Raw genomic sequence first — 13,442 nt, forward strand, 5'->3', positions numbered from 1 at the left:
CTGGCGCTGTCGATCGGAGAAAAAGAGAACACAACCTTATGAAGTGCGTAGGGGGAAACCTCACTAGATGAGGAGGGGGGGGGGGGGGGGGGGATTAGCAAGGAATGGAAGAATTATAAACAGGTTTAGTTTATCATGGGCTGAAAAAATATTTTTACCTTTCAAACTTAATACTTCAGCAATTAGACATATCAATTTTATTTTGTAACTTAGTACTTCATCGAATAAATATTACAAAGTAAAATATTAGATAAAATTAGAAATGAAGCCGTGTTTTTTAATGTACGAAGTCTAAAATAGTATTTACTATATCAAATTTATTACCAAAGTTGATTATCATATATTACTTAGTAATTTATAATTATTGAAGTAAACAGTGGCGAAATCTATCAACAAAATTCACATGGTATCATGCGCACTCCGAGGCACCTCCAAGACTCTTCGAGGGACTTCAGACATTGTTCATCCGAGGTTTAACTTGGTTTTTGCTCTTACAAAAACGTGTTAGGCTAACAGAAAAATATTTAACCTGCAAAACAAAGTTAGCACAATTTATATAAGTATTATTAATTAGATCCTTTTTTTGTAAGACTAAGATCTAGTCACGGTCTCAGTCTAGGTTATCAAAATGGACCTAAACTGTACATGCACTTAAAGTCTCTAATTGAGACTCGTTCTTATTAGAATACTCTTCTCCAGTGACTTACCTTACTTATCATGCAAAATCGCTTGACTTTACTTTGGTCCACCAAGTCTTCCTGTCAGTTGTTAGGTCCATAGACCCAACTGGATTTTGATTAGCTATCAAGTCCCGCGGACCTAGCTGGACTTCCTGCTAGATATCGGGTCACTCCTTGACGTATCTGGATTTCTAAACCAACTATCAGGTCCTCCAAACCTAGTTGGATTTCAGCCTGGTGTCAGATCAAGTCATACACACTTGGTAGAAAGGTTAGATCACACAACATCTAACTTTAATCTATTTGTCATTTATCAAAACTTAAGTTTAATTATTGATGCCAACTGCACCAACAGGCTACTCACGATAGAATGTTCTACTACTCTGACATATACATGCAACGTAACCTTCCTCTTCCTAGGGGAAGACTGTTGTACATCCTCCATTACCCGACATGACATTAGACATTTTCTAACGTCTCAGTATTGTGAGGATATAAAAGGTGGTATAAAAAGAGAGGGTCTTCGTTGGTTAGCGACGCACACACATACACATCCACACTACTGTTCTACTGTTCATCTTCTTCTCCATTTTTTACAAGGGTTACGGTTTTGACTTGAGGGTCGAAGTGCCTGCACTAAGGACCCCGTCCCGGGTTCTCGCTTTAACGTTCCTGTTTATTCTCTTTGTGGTGTGTGTAGGTCCGCGACTTCCAACTCCAAGTCATTCCTCCGTCAACATTCCTACCTTCTTATCGGTCGCTCATCTACTCACCTTTCGGACGAGATCAACAATGATCATCAATTAAATATACTTAATTTTAAAAGGATAACATAGTACATGAAGCTTCCGTCAATGCAAAGGTTTGAAGAAAGATTGGGCCGCATTAGGTCCATTGTATGTCATCTTACTTTACATTATAAGAGATTATTTTCATAGTTTAAATATGTGAATACAAGATCACATGATAACAATTTTACCTATATGTAAAACTCTCCTTCCCCTAGCCTTAAATCAACTAAATCTTCATTATTTGTATTGCTTGTATTTTGACTATCTTCTTAAGAGTGAATTTATTACAAATGTTAAAAGTTAACTCATATTAAAAACATAGGTTTTGATTAAGATTCGACTCAATCTCAAGTGAAAATTTTTATATGAAATTGAATGATCTCGGCAATAATTAGTAAACATGATGATTTAATATGACAACAACAACATTATCTCTATCATTGACCACATCAACTGATCGGGGAGGGGTGAAGTAAAAATATATCTGAAATGTCTGGAGTAAACTATAAGAAAGCAACGTAAAATATTTCCAGGGTGAAAATGAAATTTTAATTAATTAAGGTGGATAGGAGTACAAAATAGAGTCGCCGCCGAGGCGACATTGGCACGGCAATTTCGAAGCCCTCGCCGGCCATCGCCGTTGAAGACTCGTCAGTCCTCCTCAAGCTGCATCACCATGGAAGCCTCCAATTATCCCGATCCCCTCCTCAAGCTGCATCGCCATGGAAGACGGTCACTTCCGCGTCAAGCGACGGGCCCTCGAGGCTGTGCTCGAAAATTGCAGGGTGGCCATCGAATTACTCGACAACCCCGATCGGGACCCCGGCCCCTCCGTCCTGGTGGATCATGGAGAGCGCTCGCCTCGGCAGTCGCAATCTGCCACGGATTCAGGGGCCGATGAGGTATCCGAGAGATCAGTTTGGAAAATTTTAATCCCGAAACTAAGATGATTGAACAATGAACGCTTATGAATGTTTTTCTGGTTTTGTTGGAAGTTTTTCTTTATGGCACACAATTATCTTTATGCTTTTGACTTACTTATTGTCTTCATTTGCTAGTACTACAGTCGAGAACTAGATTGCGTGACCTTTGATGCAATTTGTTCTGATTGAACACCTATCAAGGATAGATTCGTTTGGAAATTCCTGCAATGTTTATAATCATTGTCTTGGAACTTTGTTCAACTCTCCAACAAAAAAAATATAGTAATAAAGACCATTCAACTTTCTGTTGAGAGAAGAAATGTATGCTTCAGACTGCTTACCTATTGCTGATTTACTTCTTTATTAGTATTATGCCAAATCAATGCAAATCATTTCTTGATATAGAAGCATCACTTGTTTCTATTATAAATCCTTGACGTTTTGTTTGATGATCAAATTTTAGCACATACAAATGGATAAATGTGTATAGATATTTGCAAGGTGGAGCACTTTTACAAAGTTCATCAAGGAATATTTTTTCTTTTTTCTTTTCTCTGTTTTTTCTTTTGAGAACAACGGTTTGTTCTGTCTATTTGTTTTATGAAAATGTCATTCTTGCCTGTATGTGTTTATTCCTTAACTAGTACTTTTATTTCTACATCATTAGACTGTTTTTTTTTCGTAGCTTATCTCCATTGTAGTTTATTTTTATAGTCTTTGGTGTCTGTTCTTTGTGCAGCTATGTTCCCTTCTCAAATTGAAGGTAGAATCACCGAACTTCCTAGAAAAGCTTGGAAATATCAGATCTTCAGTTTCTCAAAATATCAAGGTATGCTATGTTGTGCTTTCTCGATCCAACATGCTAGTTTATATGAATGTTGCATTATGGAGAAGTAACTATTGCAGTAGATAATCTCATGGTTAAAAGATTTTAAGGTTTTGAGTTGTAAACATTTGTTATTAGCCCATTACTATGGTTTTAATAGGCATTATAAACTGGGAAAAGTTAGATCATATTTTAAGAGAACTATTTCTTTTTTTTGAAAAAAAAGGGGGACTCTCAACTCCTCATGTAATTTTTCTCTCCAATTTTAATACAATTTCCTCTTTGTGAGATTCTCATGGGGTAGATTTGTTCCTAGGGTTACATCAAGTGGTATTAGACATTCTCATAGTGTCTCTAGACCATGGTAGTCTGACTTATACAGTCTTGATCTTAGATTGGATTTGAATTATACTACTATTTACAAACTTATAATCCAGTCCTATGTTTATTCACTTGGTTGACATAGCATAACTTGTTGCCACTGTATCTCATTAACACCTATCCTCACCTATTCTCCTCATGCTTTGAAAAGTTTCCCTTGCTCATGAAATGAATAGAATATGTGCTCTCCTTTGTTCCTCATAGAGATATCTCTTTGTTTCCGAGTTTGCACATTCTTCTGTTTGGAGATTTCAAAGTAGTTTAGAAAATGAATACTGCTTTACTTTATACCCATGTCCATGAAGGACTCTAACTCATATGTTTTCTTGGAAGCAGATGATAATGCATCTTGGAACATTATTAATGCTACAGACTCATGGGAGGATAAGCTTATTGACGGGGAGAATGGCCCAGATGAAGATTATGCTCTTGTTAACCAAGAGGATTTTGTCGACAGCATAGCAAATTTCATGGCAGCTTACCTATTATCTCTGGAGAAAACTAAAGTATGTCTCATCTCTTACAAAATTAGTGTGAAAACTAAAGTATTGTTAATGTTTGCTTTTTTTACCATCTGCCTATCTGTTTCTCTGATTGTGATTTGGTTCATCAGTTACAGTCATTGCAGTAATAGATTATCGAGAAGCTAGTGCTGTTTATCTTCATTGGGGTTTCCCTTTATTCTTGGCTATTTGTCTATAAATTCAATCTTGTTGCCTTATTCTGCAGGAATTAACTCCTGATCAACTCCAAGAAGGTGAGCTATATTAAAGTTCCCATGGCATCATAAGAACTATTTGAGTGGTAAATTGCTTACGATTCCTTTTTTTTTTGTTGTTGTGCAGTTCTTTGCAAAGCATTTTCCGTAAAGAAAAGGAAGAGCAGACTCTGGAAGGCATGGCAGGGAAGCCAAATTATTTACAATGCTGCCTCTTGGAGTGCCACTGCCATAGGGTAGATATCTCCTAAACTAAACACTAGTTTTTTTCAAGTCAGACGACATTCCTTTTCAACCATAGGAAAATGCACCTGAGTTATATGCTGCCATTTTTTAATCACTTTGTAGAAAATTTTTCCTAAAAGAATAGTCGATTGTTTGGTAACATTTGTTGTATTTGGACATATCATTATCGAACACTTTTTGTTGGGTATTTTCAATTGCTATCTTTCAGTTTCTAGGAACATTTACATAGTTTGATGTCTCCTGAGGCTGAATTATACCTTCTCTTTACGTAAATGAATTTGGAATCCAACTAACATAGGCAGTCTTTTAGATGTTATGGTTGGCAATTATATTGTTTGAACGACCTTTATGAAACTGGGCTGCATCAATTACATGTTTCTTTCCCTTAATTTACAAAGTCAAATATCGATTTGTGTTATGTGATTGCCATTTATCGTTTGGATCTTCAGGATTTACCAGAATCCAGCAATACTCGAGTCAGCCAGTGTTGCCATCTGGTCTTCTTGCAATGCTATATCAAAGTTATTTTGAGGCAAATCTGGAGCATGCATAAGTTGAAATTTGACACGATAACAACACCTATAAACACTCAAAATGCTCCAAAAGAACAACGGGTAATTCTTCTTCCCCCGGTTTGCATCTAAATCCACCGTCTGCTATACGATTATTGTTTGTTGAATGTACAGAATCAGATACTGGTCCTCATTTGCTTTTCTACTTCATAAAATATTTTGTTCCAAACGCAAACACTTGCAGTAAATATGGCTGTAACTTAAATAGCTTCGACATTTCCTGCCCGTCTCTAGATCGTAAGATGCCAAATGGTTAGTCATATTGGTTGCTATTAGAAACTGCCCATTTCCCTTTGTCAATCTCACAATAATAAATCATGAAGAATACTTAAAGAAAAGGTTTAGGGAATCTTACAGAGCACTAACACATTTCACTTTACCACTAAGTACCTAAACATGTAGATATTTAAATCTATCGAGAATCAACCGGACCGCAACACTTTTCTACCTGGAATGCAGTTCCCGTGTCCAAGGCCGGGGCCATCCATGACAATGCTTGAACAATCTTAGTCATCTTCTTGAGCTCTGGCTACTGATCTCCGGCGAATGTAGTAGCTTTGCCAGAGCTGATCTCACTGACCCCTGTTCTGGCTTTCAAAAACTTTCACTTTGTGCAATCTTTTTAATTATACACACGATTTCAGTAGCATAATATTAGTCAAAAGAAAATACGGAGATTTAGTTGTAAATCTCAATTTATACTCCAGATTCACATTGCCATTCATTCAAACCTTACAAGGAGAAGCATGAACTGCAAGGTTTAATGTGAGTAAAAGCTGTAGAACAACTCTTAATTATTATGATCACGAAGATAGTTAACATTAGAGATTGGATTACAGGAGAAATGGCTTGCGGTACACATCGAACATATCTGAAGAAGACAGCTGAGGCTCCTGCAACCCAAATGAAGCATAAGTTAGACTCATGGAAGTAGTAGAGAGCAAAAAATGTGTTTCAGTTAAGAAGCATAACCTGTGTTAGACCAGAATTGAACACTCGCCTCATTAGGGCAGCGATCGGGCCATGGAGACTGATTGCCGTGCCGTTGGTTCTACGGATCACTGAGCGCATGTTTATCAACAAGCGACCGTAGGTAGGGCATTGTTCGCTTTCGATGGCCTGAATGAAGCTGTAAGTCATAGCACCTGTCGACGTTGAGCCCGCTAAAGCCTGCACACAAGCTCAAGGAAGAGTGTCATCAGATGATGATACCTCCTTTAATTTGTGTTTGAAGATTGATAGAACTTTGTACTCACTGAGGTATCTGCAGAGGTCTGATGGTCGTCACAACCACTGATCAAAATGGCCAATCCTCCGCTCGTGCCTTTGTATGCACCTGATTGTGGCGTGTGATTCTCCCATTGCCAAGATCCTGCTCTGGATTCCAAAATAATTATTTGCAAGTACGTAGAAAATGAGAATAGATGAGCCTCTCCCCTAAATAAAATATTTTCTCCTCTTTATTTAGAGTTTACTTCTCTATAATCTTGATCTGTTAGAAGTTTTTTAGTCAGACTTTACCTTTCATAATATTCAATCATCTTTAATCGTTTTATCAACTTCTCAATTCTCAGTCTTTAAATAAGTGGGGTTCATTCAAATCAAAGATCCACATGTAGTGGATCATTCCCTGGTCCACAATTTACGGACCAGGAGATCTGCTCTCATCTTGATTATACTTATAATCAAACAAATTGCAATCATTTTATCAAATATTAAAATTCTAAAGGTAAAATATAAATAAAGTTCATCATAAAATTCCGGTATTGCCCTTGGCACTTGAAAAAGTTTTCAGACTTGACATGCTGCAGTTAATGGAGTACCTGGAGAAGCGGCAGAGGTAAGGGAGGTCGAGGATGGTGCCGCTGTGGCAGGCGTCGACGAGGGCGTGCAGCTTGGCGCCGCGGGGCAGCGGGCGAACGAGCGTCTCGTTGACCTCGTCGTCCACGATGGTGCCCTTCGACTTGAAGTCCACCGGGCAGAGCGCCTCGTCGAGCCCGTCCACCTCGTCGCCGCTCGGGTCCAGCTTCTGCACCCCGTGGCCGGAGAAGTGGAACACCAGCGAGTCCCCCGCCTCGCATCCCTGCACCAGCCACCGCATCGCCGCCCTCAGGTTCTCCTTCGTCGGGATCCGCTGCGGGTCGCTCTCCTCATCTGCAATTGCAATAATTGAGAATTAGCGGGGAGATGAGCTCGCGCCCGCCCTCGAATCCGACGCACGGTGGCGCTCGATTTCCTCACCGGTGAGCACGACGATGCACGCCGCGGGGTAGCCGAACTTCTCGGTGAGCAGGTACCTGACGCAGTTGACGTCGTTCACCGTCCCTTTCAGCTCGCACGGCTGGCCGGCGTAGCTTATCCCGACGAGCAGAGCCCTCTTCTTCCCGTGCGCACCGGGGAAGCTTGAAGGCATCTGGGCCGCCGTCGGGTGGCCGTAGTAGTCGGAGTAGGAATTCGATCCGCCGGTCGCATTGGAGAAGTTCCTGACGACAGACCTGAGGAACCCCACCGCCTGCCTGACAGGGTCCTGGTAGTCCTTGACGCCGGTGACGGCGAGGCACACGGCGCAGCGAATGGACTTCGCTTGCGGCGGCACTTCAAGCAGGCGGCTGCAACCGCGGCACCTGACCGTGCCCTTTCTTCTCCGGCACATGGACATGATCCTAGTTGATCAACCCCGGCCGCTCCCTTCCCTTCCCCTGTCTGCGAGGAGAGCCATCAGGCATCGGCCATGGTCTCTGGCTAGTTCTAGGTCTTCACCCCGCCGGTTGATTCCGTGCTTTCTGACTTTGCCATGGCATCGATGCTCTAAAATTTACAAAGAAGGTGAGAAGGGAATCGGATTCTTGCTTCCTACTTTTCCCCCGCACCGCACTACCTTCAAGCTCGCGTCCATAGTTTAAAAGTCTATACCCTATGGAATAAAACGACCAAAATTTTAAATCATGTCACCATCCATATAATAATAATAATAATAATAATAATTTATCATGTCTGAAAAATATGAAGATAGAATGTTGGGTACAATGGATTGATGGTTGATCGAGAAAAAACCTTTTACTCCACAGAATAATCTGTTGGATCGGGTAAATAGTATTTATCATTTTTTAGAAATTTAAGAATATACAACAGAAAGAAAAATAAGAAAGTACATACGCTAACATAAGTATTTTTTTTTACTTAGTTCGGAGTCTTCGATGACTCCTATTTCGAAATCTATACTCGTTGAGTATTTCGTTGGGCAATCACTATCAGTTTGAAAATGAATTGCGAAGATTGAGTATAAGAACTAAAATATAAATGTTATTGACAAATAGAAAGAAAATTGAAGAAGTCTTCATTCTTCAAACTTTGGAGCAATTTTTTGGTGTCGTCGGAGCTTTTTCGGAGTAGCACGTGAATATAAAAGTCGTAGCAGATGTTGCACAGAAGCTATTGGTCGAAGACCTTTAAATAGACCCATTCTGAGTACTTGAAACCCCTTCGGGTGCCTGAACCATTGTTGATGTGGTGATCTCTCGTCGAAACTTGATCCTTCAAGTTTATCCACCTCCGGACGCCTGGATCATTGACGTGGATTTGACCAGCGTCATGCTCCAACTCAGCTTCTCGCTCTAACTCAACTTCTGAAAGACTTTTTTGGTCCGGGCACCTGGACCAACCCCCGGTGTCCGGACCACCCGGGTGCCTAGCCAAGCTGCTCGGGCGAAGCTAGTCCGGGCGCCTAGACTAACTCCAAGCACTCTGAGTCCGGGCGCCTGGACGCCTTGTTTTCATCCTTTTCCTTTTTTTTTCTTGCAACAAGGTTAGCACACAAGCAATAATAGAAAAAAAAAGTAGCAATTTAACAGTCTCTGAACTGTCCGGCCCTGACCTTCGATTTCACTAAAACTCCGGAGTCGGACCGACACCTATTACTTCCTCGATTGAGAACGTGTCTTATAGAACTCAAAATGAATAACCCAACAAATCAAGTTAAAATTTGAAGCCAAAGTAAGAACATACGTTTCCCACTTGCAATCATTAAAAGAAACAAATTTTCAGCCAATATGAATTGTGAGCACTGTAATCGAGGAGGTATATTCTTCAAACAGAATCAACTGCAAGACTTTGTTTTTTTAAAGGAAAAATTGGGAAAATTAGAACCAGCCGAAAGGCTATTCTTTTCTCACTATCTCTAACAATCTGACGGCAATATCAATTATTTATATGACCTAATTTATCCAAAAACTAAAATAGTAAATTAACCTAATACAAATAAGAAATTACCCAAAAGCCAAAACTCAAAACTTAGTTTATTTTTTTCAACATAGTCTCCCTTAAACTAAGTTTGTAACATTTTCCATGCCAAGTATTTTTTTTCAATTTCATAAAAGTCTCCATATTCAACCCCTTGGTGAAAATATGTGCCACTTGATCTTCACTCTTGCAATAATCAACTGCAATCTTATTCTCATGAACCAAGTTATGAATGAAGTGGTATTTGATATCAATGTGCTTAATGCGACCATGAAAAATCAGACTCTTAGTGAACTCAATAGCTGATTTGTTATCGCAAAATATCATTGTTGAGTCATCTTGCTTATGTTGAAGAAATCCAAGCATATGTTGGGGTAGCGGGCCGGTAAGAGGGGATGAGTGAATTGCCTGAAAAATAAGAAATACCCTTCTCGTTCTTTCAACTCTAAAAATGTAACAGTAAAATAATAAAATGATAGAAAATAGAGAAAAAACTCAAGAAATTGACTTGATTACAACCTAAGTGGTTGTTAATCCAAGACGATTAAAAATCTCAGAAACAATCTCCTTCTCTGAAGGCGGAGAAACCTTTTGCACACTAAGAAAGCTCAAACGTTGCTAGGAATTGAATACAAGAGTTGATGCTTTATTTCCTAGCTCTAGGGGTTTTTTTATAGCTCTTGGAAATTCTATCTACAGCGTTGAGGGCGCCTCCACCGAAGCATTTGGATAAATCTTTATCCAAATGCGAAATGGTCATATTGACTGCTTTGAGAGCGCCCTCAACGGCCTTGAGGGCGCCTTGGACGCTATGGAGGGCGCCCTCCCGCCTGAAGAGGTGGAGGCGCCTTCAACACTGCGTTGAGGGCACCTCCAGCTTGCTTTTCAAGCTCCTTTTGACTTCTTTTCTTCTTCCGAAGCTTGGATCGCTTGGGTGATTTCGACCAACTGAAATATGACTCACCCGAACCTAATGTCCGGCCTTCTCCTCGAGCAGGCTTCTGCTTCGACTTCTTGTCCCTTGAACGTCGCGTACGTTTTTCTCGTCCACCGGTGTACTCTTCCGCAGCTCTTTCGTCCCTCAGACGCACCGAGCCCGTTGACTCCCTTCCCGTGCTGTCCTTCTCGCCAGCTGTGTCTTTCGCTCGACTTCCTGTGCTCCTAAGCTCCTGCACACTTAGACACAGGGATCAAAACCAAACAGGACCTAACCTAACTTGGTTGATCACATCAAAACAACCACGAGGTCCAACAATTTCCCCTTTTTTGATGTGCATTAACCCAAGTTCAAGTTAGGGTAAAAAAAAACAAACAAGTAATTTAAAGAAATTACAGAACTAACATTTCAAGCATAAAGTTTGCAATTAAAAAGAAATTACAATACTAAGTATAAAATGAATTGATCTATTAAAATTCAGAAAAAAATAATTTGACAAAAATTACTCCCCTTAAACTTATACTTATCTCTCCCCCTTTAGTCACATCAAAAAATAGGATACAATTTTGAACTATAAAAGCATGTTTTTAGGTATAAAACCATTTTGAGTTAAAAAAAAATTTAGCGCAATTTCTAGGTAAAAAAAAATATTGACAGGGAAAAAACATTGAAAATAATTTTTGAAAGAAATTCTTAGTTTGTGAAATTTTCAAGTAATTGACAATTAAGTATTTGAAAAAGCATTATCTAAATTGCTTATCAGTTTGTCAATTAAATATTTAATTCGATAATCGGCTTCCAGGCTGTGGCGAGGCACTAGGCTTTCTTGGTTATTAGATCATCAACTACTTCTAGACAAAACCTTTTAAGGAATTTAAACATTTAATTTCTTCTGAAAGCCTTAATTAATAAAAAGGTTTAATCTAGATAAGATTTTGGAACCCAGTATAGGTTCCTTTCTACTGGATTAAGCAAAAACTTAGGGGGTACATAATTTTTTGGAATTTTTCTAAGTTATCCTTTGTTGGGAGAGTGTTGGTGCAATATTCCCCAGGTCAAGGTTGACCTAGTTTGACTGAACTTGAATTGGGTCAAGCTCGAGTCTTTTAGTGTTTATGTTTTGATGGTTTGACAATACAGGTTGACAATACATGTTGATGATACATGTAGACAACACATGGAGATTGCAGGTGCAATTGTTCATGTGTGGAGATTGTGATGGAGAGTCAAGTAGGTCAAGGTTGACCGGATACTTGACTTGAAAATCCTGGTGAGTGAAGTCAGGTGAAAGTCCTAATTTGGAGGTTAGGCAGACTGGAAAGTCCTGGTGAGTGAAGCCAGGCAGAAGAGAAATCCTAGTGAGTGAAGCTAGGTGAAAGTCCTGGTGAGTGAAGCCAGGCAGATTGAAAGACCTAGTGAGTGAAGCTAGGCAGAAGGAAATCCTGATGAGTGAAGCCAGGTGAAAGACCTAGTGAGTGAAGCTAGGCAGAAGAGAAGTCCTAGTGAGTGAAGCTAGGCAGAAGGGAAGTCCTGGTGAGTGAAGCCAGGCAGAAGAGAAGTCCTAGTGAGTGAAGCTAGGCAGAAGGGAAGTCCTGGTGAGTGAAGCCAGGCACGGGGAAATCCAGATGGGTCAAGGTTGACCAGACATCTGGTGAAAGTCCAAGTAGGTCAAAGGGATTGACCGGATACTTGGCACGAGGAGAAAAGTCCAAGTGGGTCAAAGGGATTGACCGGACACTTGGTAAGCGGGTTCTAGCAGGTCAAGGGTGACCAGATGCTAGGCATAATGTACCAACAGGTCATGGATTGACCGGATGTTGGTTTGGGGGCTTTAGACTTGATTTTGGGAGAAATCATGAGCTGGAGCGATCTGCCGATCGATTGGCTCATGCCCAATCGATCGGCCGATCGATTGGGTGAGTCTTTGCGACAAGCTTCCTCCCAATCGATCAGTGGATCGATTGGGGCGAGTGCGCGATCGCACAGAACCGGTCTGGATCGATCAGTGGATCGATCGAGAGCCCCCAATCGATCAGTGGATCGATTGGGGAGTGCGATTTCGCACGATAAGCCTTGGATCGATCAGCCGATCGATCCAGGCATTTCCCGCAGAGCACAGAGGCGCTCTGGATCGATCAGCCGATCGATCCAAAGCCTCCCCGATCGATTGGGAGCAATCCAATCGATCGGGATCCGACCGTTGGCGCAGATAAAGGCCGCAGGCGTGCGTCTTCTTAAAAAAGAATGTATACGATTCATCTCAGATCATCTCAGCACCTCCACAGCTTCTCCACAAAGTTTAGATCGCCAGTTCTTGAAGGTTCTTGGAGGTTTTCCAAGTCAAGAGGCGGATCTACAGCTGAAGAAGAAAGCTAGGGTTAGGGTTTTCTGTACTCATTGTAAGCTTTTGCTTGTATTTGTGTATCCTTTCCCTTTCTTCTTGTAGAGAGAACTTGTAGGGCTTCTCCGCCTTTGGTAGTTACCATAAAGGAGTGTTATTCATAGTGGAGGTATGTGTGTGTGTGCGTGGATCCTTGGACTAGTCACCTCTTGTGAGGTGGATACCAAGTAAATCCTTCTTGTTAGCGTTGTTTGTTTTTGTTTCTTGTATTTCCGCTGCATATCTTTGAAGAAACAAGCAACGAAGCACACCGAGCATGAACCGAGCTATTCCCCCCCCCCCCCCCCCCGTCTAGCTACATTTCGGTCCTAACATCCTTGATGTTTTCTTATGTACCAGTTTAATTTTTCATAAATATTAAGTTTTGACTTTTGAAAGTTTGGTTTTAAACATGCATTTGTTTTCAAACTTTCAATTTGTAATTTTAATTTCCCATTTTCAGATTTCAAATTATTTAACATTATGTTTAGGTCAGCAATCTGTTTTTCTGATTTCACTAAGTCTCTTGTAAGAACTTTGATAAAATGAAAAGACTGTTTGGGGGTTAGGGCACGTGCCTCACTTACCTCAATTTCTGATGCTCTCCCTTCATCGCAGCTTTTTTCTTCTGATCCTCCCCCTTCATCTATGTTCATCTCTAAGCTGGTCTCATCTTCTTCTTGATGGTTAGTCATTAGCGCTAGTCCCGAGAAGGCTGCCACCTCAGAATCAGAGGATGAAGAATCATC

General features: G+C 40.6%; 2 protein-coding genes across 2 annotated transcripts; one reads left to right on the forward strand and one right to left on the reverse strand.

Annotated features, from left to right (window-relative positions):
* Positions 1 to 2,035: 2,035 nt before the first annotated feature.
* LOC121977061 lies at positions 2,036 to 5,179 on the forward strand. Its single transcript, XM_042529565.1, has 6 exons — positions 2,036 to 2,373; positions 3,134 to 3,223; positions 3,938 to 4,107; positions 4,331 to 4,358; positions 4,447 to 4,555; positions 5,015 to 5,179. Exons 2-6 carry the CDS (start codon positions 3,136 to 3,138, stop codon positions 5,094 to 5,096), a joined length of 477 nt encoding a protein of 158 aa, XP_042385499.1. The 5' UTR covers positions 2,036 to 2,373; positions 3,134 to 3,135; the 3' UTR covers positions 5,097 to 5,179.
* A 635-nt stretch (positions 5,180 to 5,814) lies between these two features.
* Positions 5,815 to 8,012, reverse strand: LOC121977060 (metacaspase-1-like). Its single transcript, XM_042529564.1, has 5 exons — positions 7,379 to 8,012; positions 6,961 to 7,291; positions 6,394 to 6,514; positions 6,110 to 6,307; positions 5,815 to 6,030 (listed from the first exon to the last, which is right to left on the reverse strand). The coding sequence occupies exons 1-5, from the start codon at positions 7,794 to 7,796 to the stop codon at positions 5,971 to 5,973; spliced, it is 1,128 nt and encodes a 375-aa protein (XP_042385498.1). The 5' UTR covers positions 7,797 to 8,012; the 3' UTR covers positions 5,815 to 5,970.
* Between the last annotated feature and the right edge of the window lie 5,430 nt (positions 8,013 to 13,442).

Source organism: Zingiber officinale, chromosome 4B (assembly GCF_018446385.1).
Source record: "Zingiber officinale cultivar Zhangliang chromosome 4B, Zo_v1.1, whole genome shotgun sequence".
NCBI classification, from domain to species: Eukaryota; Viridiplantae; Streptophyta; class Magnoliopsida; order Zingiberales; family Zingiberaceae; genus Zingiber; species Zingiber officinale.